The 9739-nt window shown below is 42.9% G+C and overlaps 2 protein-coding genes across 6 annotated transcripts in view; one reads left to right on the forward strand and one right to left on the reverse strand.

Moving 5' to 3' along the window:
- RSPO2 (R-spondin 2) overlaps positions 1-3826 on the reverse strand; it is a 183618-nt gene extending 179792 nt beyond the window's left edge. The window contains exons 1-2 of one of the 5 annotated variants that reach the window (XM_003821749.4): positions 3238-3826; positions 2586-2848 (exon numbers count right to left, since the gene is read on the reverse strand). In XM_003821749.4, the coding sequence (XP_003821797.1) occupies positions 2586-2679 (94 nt within the window). In that variant the 5' untranslated portion in view covers positions 2680-2848; positions 3238-3826. The other 4 variants (XM_008975224.4, XM_055116852.2, XM_008975223.4 and 1 more) reach the window with 4 other exon arrangements.
- LOC117981301 (uncharacterized) lies at positions 3092-4307 on the forward strand. Its single transcript, XM_034965526.3, has 3 exons — positions 3092-3098; positions 3181-3687; positions 4077-4307. The coding sequence occupies exons 1-3, from the start codon at positions 3092-3094 to the stop codon at positions 4199-4201; spliced, it is 639 nt and encodes a 212-aa protein (XP_034821417.1). The 3' UTR covers positions 4202-4307.
- The last annotated feature ends 5432 nt before the right edge of the window (positions 4308-9739 follow it).

Below are 9739 nucleotides of genomic sequence, written 5' to 3' on the forward strand. Positions count from 1 at the left end.
TCACTGAGGAACTAATTGAAATCAATCTTTTTGGGGAAAGCCAATTGTTTGGTATGCACAACAATTGGTGTAGGATCAATCAGTGGACATGAGATCAATTAAAACCAGCTTAAGTTTGTGAAGAGGGACAATTCACACAACTTGAGTTAGATCTCTATTCATTTCAATACTCTCACAATGCAATCCTTAAGCTTCCCTGCAAAGTAGAAAAGCTACTATCACCCTACACTGTCTGGCCAGCCCTTTAAGTAGTTCCACTTTTAATTAAAAACACAGTACACCCTTTGTTGGTACAGATAGTGTGGTCACTTTTAAGGACGACAGTTATTTTAGCCAGAAACTTGGGATTTGTAAAGGGATATCTGTTGAGAAGAAGAAAAAAAGTTTGATTTTTTTTTTACACCCTTACCAATTTACACGTTCTTGAAAGCATTTGAATTTTATTAAATCGAAAGGTTGATTTGGCATAAGTTACTATTGCACAATTTAGAGTTAGACTGTCAGTGCTTTGGGATGTGGATGGTAATCGTTACAAGAGATTTTGCTAAAAGTAAGCTTTGAAATAAATAGGTTCTGCTTCAGATACCTAAGAAGGCATAGGCAGATTCTTAGAGATGGCACTGCAGAGAAGGCATGCAGTATCTCTTCTGGCCGCAGGAGTGCTGTAATGTCCTTTTCCACCAAACAGCATCTCTGCATTAAGTTCTACTAAAACAATATGCTTGGTTCTTCCCCACTTAACCACAATGGGACAGGCAGGGTGGATCAGAAAGCCATCACTGAATTAGCAAGTCATCTAATAAGGATCTGGCAAAGGATTTTAGACATTTCTCTATTTTGCAGACTTCAAGCACTTTAGTTTTTGTAAGTAGACTGCAACTTTGACTTATAAAAAGAGGAAAAGCCTCTCCAAACACTTTTGACCATAATGTAATCAAAAGTTGCTGGCTCTGCCGAATACTCGAAAGAAAGTACTGGGATTGAGAAAGGAATCAGGAGGGGAGGAGAGAGGAGATAAAAAGGGACTTTTTCAAGACAAGTATCAATATCAAACTCTCATGGCCTTTGGGAAGAAATTTCTCTCTAGTATTTTTAAGTAGAATAATTTCTGAAAATAAACAATTTCCAAAAGTCAGAAATCGGGGGGGAGGGAGGGAGAGAAGCTGGAGAAGGTTTATTCTTACAAGCCGCAGATACAGAGACCATTGAAGCGCAGGGACTACAGAAGTCGCACACCATCAGTTATTTGGAGCTCTGCGCTCAGGTGGGCCAATCTCTAACTCTGCCCCTAGGTGAGAACAGCTTAACAATGTCCTAAAAAGCCATCAAAAAAATAAGGTTCGGAAAGTCCTCCTCAAAATCTGGATGCAGGAGCGGAGATTATATACAATGAGTTATAAACAAATCACATCACAGATCGAGTGAGATGTTTACATCTTGGAGAAAAAGTCAACATTCATGAACCCGGCGACAAATTCTAATTGCGCAAAAGTCCAAAGTGCCGAATGAAATAGACAGCTCTCACCAGGTCCCTGGGAAGGGGCTGCTGCGCGCCCTTCCTGCGCGGGTAATTCGATGTGCGTGTGGTGAGTGGTTTATGTTTAAATCCACCCAGAAAATTGAATCGTGTCTAGCCGCACTTCTTCTAAAATGCAGTTGGATTAGTTGCATCTCCAGCGGACTCCGAGACAGAAATACGCAGTAAATCTGCAGGAAAGCGAGTTCCCCGAAACCTTTCTGGAGGCTTCCACCCGCCTTCTCCGCTACGCACAAGTGATGGAGAGGGAGGGAGCAGTTAAAAAGCCGCAAGTGAATTTCATTGAGAACAGAAGCCTCCACCGGTGTAGCTGCTTTTGCAAAGCAAATGGAGAGAGCAAAGTGGGGCCTGTTTTAAAAACAAACCTCTGGAGGCGAGGACTCCCCAGAAAACCAGCGCGGGAATTGCTGCTTAATTCAGAAAGTTCCCATCTCGTCGCAGTTTCCAGAAAAAAGAGATCTATGTTGGCCTTTTTCTGGAAATGGAGGTCCTCCCCCTCGACTTGGTACCCCTCCCAAGCTCCGGAATACAGACACACGCTTGGGTACACCCACACACCACACACACACTATGCTAGGTCAAGTCCGAAGAGATCTGAGGCCGGGTTTGGGGCGCACGTGGATGGGGAAGATAAAACAAATGAGCTACAGGGAAGATGGTTAGGAGGACAGAGAGAAGAACAACGACGACAAAAAAAAAAAAAAATGCATGCCAGATAAGAAATACGTCCTAAAGAGACAAGTTTAGATGAGGAGGTGGGGCGGCGAACATGAGTGCGGACCGCACGACTTAGCCCTGAGCGCCCGATTGGCGCCCGGCTCGCCGAGCTCCCAGCGCGTCTCGCTCCGGCTCCCCGCGCCTCCAGGGTACAGAAAACAGAGTGTTTTGTAGAGCTCCAGGGTCCTAAAGGTGGGGACTGGGGACCCGCAAAAGCTGGGGTGGAGAGCACAGCCCTGACCATCTGAGCCCCCGGAGCCAGGGCGTGAGTGAGCGCCGCCACACGCCACCCCTGAAGCCCACCACGCACCTTTGGCAGAGAGGGACCCACCTCGCTTACTGCGTCTCCATCGGTTGCCTTGGCAGTGGCTGTAATCCATGCAGTTCAGAATGATGAGGGCAAAGGAGAAAAGGCGAAACTGCATCTGGGCGGTCGGGCGGGGGAGAGACGCCTCTCAAAGTCTAGGAACTGGAGGGCTCGCCCAAAGAGCCGGCGCCGGCCGCGCTGCTGGGGAGGACTCAGAGGGAGACTCGCCACTCACCCCCGGGCCGCACCGGTCAGTTCAGCGCGATCAGCATCTCTCCGCCACGAACCTGAGAGACAAGAAGCGAAAACAGGGTGTGTGGGGGATGGAGAGAGCCCCGGGGAGGCAGCTGCGCCTTCGCGCGTCCCAATTTAAAGAAGAGAGGGAAGGAGGAAGCGAACCCACTGCCTAGCACGAGCCGCGGAGCGGCTTAATCCAGAGCGGGCAGCTGCGGACGAGTTGGAGAGGAAGGTGATTATAATCAGTGAATTAGCAACCTCTGCCGAGCCCTAAGCTCCGACCCCGGGGCATAATGCGTTGTGCCGGCGCTCCGGGGAAAGGAAAGAACTCTAAAGGCACTGAGAGCTCAGGGCTAAAAGAACGCTCTTAGGCCATTTGGAGTCCACGGCGGTGTATCCAAGCTTCGCAGCTGCGGCTGCCTTGGTGTGGGTTGCCTACCGTGCGCACGTCTCGGGCGGCGCGGCCTCCCTAGGCGCGGTGCTCCATCCCGGGCTCGGGAAGCGAGCCGCTTGGTTAGCACGTGGGCTGGGGAAAAGTTTGCCGAGACCGGCTGGGAGCGCCTGGCAGCTCTGGAATTCCAGCGGCCGCCGCGGGGTTGGCGACGCCAGGCAGGAGCGCGGAGCGGCGGGTGCAGCCACTGGGATGCTCCGTCCCCGCCCGCGAGCGCGGTCCCCAGGCAAGGGGTGCGCCCGCTCACACTCTCTGCCTCCCTAACCAATTGTGTCGCTTCCTGCGCTTTCTCCACGGTCACTTCACAGCTAAGATTTCTTTCTTTCCGAGCTGTAGAAGGCAGAACGCTCTCGGGAGGACGAAGTGATCCGAAGGGATGTGGCAAGCGCACTTTCCGATGGAGATGCAGACCGGCTGAGGCTTGGGATGCTTCTATAAGTAGGTGGTGCTGTGGTCCAAGGCATCTAAGTCTAGGCTGCCTCGGAGTTCCTGGGTCCTAAAGCCAGAAATGTCCCGGTTTCCCTGAGGTCCTAAAGAACGTTGACAGCCAACAGCGCGCCTAACTTGGAGCGAATCCTCTTCGGGCTTTCCAAAGTGCGGGGGATAGATAAAGAGTAGCTGGGGAGAAGCCCCCTGACCTTGCTGGGTCCCAGAACCCGGCTGCTCACCCCCAAGGGGTCCTCTCCAGCCCTCTAGGGTCAGTTCCAACCTCAGCGCCAACCTTTCTGCAGGGAGATCTGACTGAAGGACTGATGACTCCCTTTAAACTTTTGCAATATGCCACAACTCTGCCACTTTTTAATTTACATCTTGTCTGTGTTTTGCAGGAAGGTATGTTAGCCGGCTGAAATTATTCATAAAACGCGCCCCCACTTTGAGGAGTGAAATGGGTATTCCCAACAGCTTTTGCTCATCCTCAGAACTGTTATTTACTTTGTTTCTTCTCCAATAAAACAAAAACCTGTGATCCGTTGCCTGAAGTGCTGAAGAAGTTGGGGCCTTGATTCTTTAAAAATAATTTTAAAAAGTTCACTTCCCACTAAAGTATTTTTCATTCTTAATCCTCCTCTCATTTCCAAAGTCTCCTGAATTAAACTTTTAGGTGCTTTGGGTTTGGGGAAAATATTCTGTTTAACAAAGTGTTACATTAAATAGACTTGATGCCATCCAATTTCATTCTGGTGAAATCTGTCCTGCATTCACTACTGTAGGAAAAAATGTATTTATTCCTTAAGCAAAAGATAAGAATTTATGCCACTAACCGTGGCAGTATGAATGTCTATAGATATGCCCACAGTTACCATATTATTATGACAGCATTTTATACTATTTAAATTCCCTTTTCTATTCCTTCAGTTTCAGAAGATGTTCAGAAATTTGATGACTTAAAAGACAATCATATAAAAAGAATATTGCAATACTCATATTTATTAACTATTCCATTATTGCCTATTCATAACTATTTTACAGACTCACTATTACATAGTGGTATTTATGTGCTAAGAATTTCAGCAGTATGCCTTTGATGCATGCCTGAGAACACCCAAGTAAATCTGAGTTGAGGTCATTGGTCCCATTTCATAGATAAGAAAATCCATCACTGAGACTGGCCCACAGGGCACAAATAGAGTTCACAAAACACATTGCAGAAACAGTGGATCTGTTTCTTGACTTTTGAGCCTTTGATTTTTATCACAGAATTTGGAAACAAATGGAAACATTTCAGTGTAGGGAGTGGCCCCAGTGTTTGGCATAACTTGATATTTCTTGATCATCTTGATATGATGCTGAATATCTCTTCAGCACCATAAATACTACTTCTTTCCAAATATAGTCATATATGCACACAACAGATGAATTATACTTATAAAGGAGTTAAATCTATGGGAGAAAGGAAGTCTTCCCTAAGTAAGCCCCCCTGCCTCCTTGCAAAGCTTTGAGATCCATTCAAGATCAGTGGTCATCAGTGTCTTTTAAAATATTTAAAGGCAAAAGTAAACACAAGACCAAGCAGAGGTAGCGCTACCATTAATCACCTGCGTCACTTTGGGCAATTTTCTTGGTCTCAGTTTCCTTGGCAGTATTTTTAGGAAGTCTGTCCAAGGTCTCTTTCACTTCTACATGTTCTGGTTTACAATCAATTTTCTATTTGTACTAGGAAGTTTGCTATGGTATCTAACCAGTGTAAGGGCAAACTCATCAGTGATGGGTTCTTTGTGTAGAAAGAAGAGGGTTAGCCACTGCCTTCCTTAGTTGAATTTACAGACCACTTCACCCTTATCCCTTCAAAGACAACTTTCCATAATTTTAATTTTAATCTTTTGTGTTGTACAGTTGGTGCATTTTTAGCCAGAGATGCTTTTCAGTTTAGTGAACCCCCAGATTCAGTTCATGAGGAAGAATTTTGACAGTACCACTTCTGTAGAAAATTGGTTAATGTGTTTAGTAAGAAAAGAATAGGCTCTGGAAGAAAGGAAAATTCTTAATTCCTTCTTTTGCTCCCTCCTGGTCTATCTCTGCCTCTTAAAAGACACCAGTGAACCTTAAAACTCTGTCAGACTTAGTTCTTGGGGTACTTGGAGTCTCACACTTAATCACTTTGGGGCTAATTTGTTGATAATGCAGAATTTTTTTTTTTTACATTCACTGAATATTTTTCCTGACTTCAAAATCCCAGGAATGTTCTTGCTACTAAAAAATACAACCCTAACGGATCCTAGACTATCATTAACTTTAATCCCATATCTCTGCTTCCTTTCATTTCTAAACTCAGAATGTGGTGTTGTTGAGGCTCACAGCTCACAGTTTCTCCATCTTGGAGACTCAATGGACTTTTTCTTCAAACTGAGTTTATATAGTGGTTTCATTAAACTGGCTTTGTAAATAGACTTGTGCCTGGGTTCTGTTTACAGAGAAGTATACTGATATACTGAGGAGGTTGACTCTATACCACTCATTGGTGACAGGGAAAGTTAACTGAGGGCAGAAGTGGGGGATGATGTTATAGAGAGGAGATAACTTCTGTATTTTATTTTTTGACTTGTAATTCGTTCATACAGCTCAAAATTCAATCCTTACAAAACACCATAACAGGGCAAAGTCTCTCCTACCTCCTTCTCTCAGGCATCCAGTTCTCCTTAGAGTCAATCAGTTATTCTTTTACAAGTGTTCACGGTTTTTGGTATACTTCAGGAGATGTTTGGTGCTTATCAAACAAGTAACTTGATAATCTTTTTGCTTATCAAGCAAGGAAAGAAGGAAGAATGTATTATATATATGTACATGCACATATATAGGCATACATATAATATGTGCATATACATATATATAATACATTCTTCCTTCTCTGTTTTATAATATATTCTTCCTCTCTTTTATGCAATTAGTAGAATACTGTATTCACTAATCTGTACCTTGAGGGTTTTTTTTTTTTTTTTTTGAGATGGAGTCTTGTTCTGTCACCAGGCTGGAGTGCAGTGGTACGATCTGGGCTCACTGGAACCTCCGACTCCCTGGTTCAAGCGATTCTCCTGCCTCAGCCTCCCGAATAGCTGGGATTACAGGCACACGCGACCACACCCAGCTAATTTTTGTATTTTTAGCAGAGACAGGGTTTCACCGTTTTAGCCAGGATGGTCTTGATCTCCGGACTTCGTGATCTGCCTGCCTCGGCCTCCCAAAGTGCTGAGATTACAGGCGTGAGCCACCATGGCATCAGTTCATAGAGCACTGTCCTGTTCTTTTTATATAGTCACATATTATTTCATCGTATGGCTGTATTTAGCCAGCCTCCCTATCAATAGACATTTAGATTGTTTTCATACTTTTTGTATCTTAAGCAATGCTTCAATTAACTTTTTCATGTGTCATTTTACCTTTCCGTTATAAATTCTTAAAAGTAGAAAAGTTGAATCAAACAGTTGGATATATGTGTGTGTGTTCTGCAAATTGCCTTTCACAAAGGTTCTTTCATATTACACCGTGTGAAAATGCCTATCTCTAGATGCTGACCAACACTTTTTGACTTTTGACACTTGTAGGCAAAAAGTCGTATCTCAGTGAAGTGTTAATTTGTATTTCTTTTCTTTTAAATGAAATTTTGTGTGTCTTTAGTATGCTCCATCCATTTGTATTTTCTTTTCCATGAACTCTCTGAAGACATAATTTGCCTATTTTTCTATTGTGTTCTTGGTCATTTGTTTTTGTTTGTAGAATTTGCATGTATTGATATAATGTCTTTTGTGATTTGAGTTGCATATTTTATCAAGTTTCTTATTTACCTTTTGACTTTGTTTTTGATGTATCTTAATATGTAAAAAAATTTTAAATACTTTTACATAGTGCAGTTCGCCAGTCTTATCTTTTATAGCTTCTCTGCGTCATATTTGAAAAAGCTCTTCCTCGCTATTTATGACAAACCCACAGCCAATACCATACTGAATGGGCAAAAGCTGGAAGCATTGCCTTTAAAAACCAGCACAAGACAAGGATGCCCTCTCTCACCACTCCTATTCAACATAGTATTGGAAATTCTGGCCAGGGCAATCAGGCAATAAATAAAGGGTATTCAAATAGGAAGAGAGGAAGTCAAATTGTCTCTCTTTCCAGATGACATGATCCTATATTTAGAAAACCCCATTGTCTCAGCCCAAAATCTCCTTAAGCTGATAAGCAACTTCAGCAAAATCTCAGGATACAAAATAAATGTGCAAAAATCACAAGCATTCCTATACAACAATAGGCAAACAGAGAGCCAAATCATGAGAGAACTCCCATTCACAATTGCTACAAAGAGAATAAAATACCTAGGAATACAACTTACAAGGGATGTGAAGGACCTCTTCAAGGAGAACTACAAATCACTGCTCAAGGAAATCAGAGAGGACACAAAGAAATGGAAAAAACATTCCATGCTGATGGACAGGAAGAATCAATATCATGATAATGGCCATACTGCCCAAAGTAATTTATAGATTCAATGCTATCCCCATCAAGCTACCATTCACTTTCCTCACAGAACTAGAAAAAACTACTTTAAATTTCATATGGAACCAAAAAAAAAGAGCCCATATGGCCAAGACAATCCTAAGCAAAAAGAACAAAGTTGGAGGCATCATGCTACCTGACTTCAGACTATACTACAAGGCTACAGTAACCAAAACAGCATGGTACTGGTATCAAAACAGATATATAGACCAATGGAACAGAACAGAGGCCTCAGAAATAAGGCCACACATCTACAACCATATGATCTTTGACAAACCTGACAAAAGCAATGGGGAAAGGATTCCCTATTTAATAAATTGTGTTGGAAAACTGGGTAGCCGTAGGCAGAAAACTGAAACTGGACCCCTTTCTTACACCTTATACAAAAATTAACTCAACATGAATTAAAGACTTAAACGTAAGACCTAAAACCATAAAAACCCTAGAAGAAAACCTAGGCAATACCATTCAGGACATAGGCATGGGCAAAGAATTCATGACTAAAACACCAAAAGCAATGGCAACAAAAGCCAAAATTGACAAATGGGATCCAATTAAACTAAAAAGCTTCTGCACAACAAAAGAAACTATCATCAGAGTGAACAGGCAACCTACAGAATGAGAGAAAATTTTTGTAATCTATCCATCTAACTAAGGGCAAATATCCAGAATCTACAAAGAACTTAAACAAATTTACAAGAAAAAAACAACCCCATCAAAAAGTGGGCAAAGGATATGAACAGACCCTTCTCAAGAGAAGACATTTATGCAGCCAACAAACATATGAAAAAAAGCTCATTATCACTGGTCATTAGAGAAATGCAAATCAAAACCACAATGAGATACCATCTCATGCCAGTTAGAATGATGTTCATTAAAAAGACAGGAAACAACAGATGCTGGAGAGGATGTGGAGAAATAGGAACACTTTTACGTTGTTGGTGTGAGTGTAAATTAGTTCAACCATTGTGGAAGACAGTGTGGCAATTCCTCAAGGGTCTAGAACCAGAAATACCATTTGACTCACCAATCTCATTACTGGGTATATACCCAAAGAATTATAAATCATTCCACTATACAGACACATGCACACATATGTTTATTGTGGCACTATTCACAACAGGAAAGACTTGGAACCAACCCAAATGCCCATCAGTGATAGACTGGATAAAGAAAATGTGGCACATATACACCATGGAATACTATGCAGCCATAAAAAAGGAAGAGTTCATGTCCTTTGCAGGGACATGGTTGAAGCTGGAAACCATCATTCTCAGCAAACTAACACAAGAACAGAAAACCAAACACTGCATGTTCTCACTTATAAGTGGGAGTTGAACAATGAGAAGGCATGGACACAGGGAGGGGAACATCACACACCAGGGCCTGTCAGGGGGTTGGGGGCTAGGGGAGAGATAGCATTAGGAGAAATACCTAATGTAGATGATGGGTTGATGGGTGCAGCAAACCACCATGGCACATGTATACCTATGTAACAAACCTG

Source organism: Pan paniscus, chromosome 7, assembly GCF_029289425.2.
Source record: "Pan paniscus chromosome 7, NHGRI_mPanPan1-v2.0_pri, whole genome shotgun sequence".
NCBI classification, from domain to species: domain Eukaryota; kingdom Metazoa; phylum Chordata; class Mammalia; order Primates; family Hominidae; genus Pan; species Pan paniscus.

What these genes read in the sequence shown, in the direction of transcription:
- LOC117981301 (XM_034965526.3), top strand. An exon ending in GGCTTGGGATGCTTCTATAA is followed by an intron (nt 3,688 to 4,076) that starts GTAGGTGGTGCT and finishes TGTGTTTTGCAG; the next exon opens with GAAGGTATGTTAGCCGGCTG.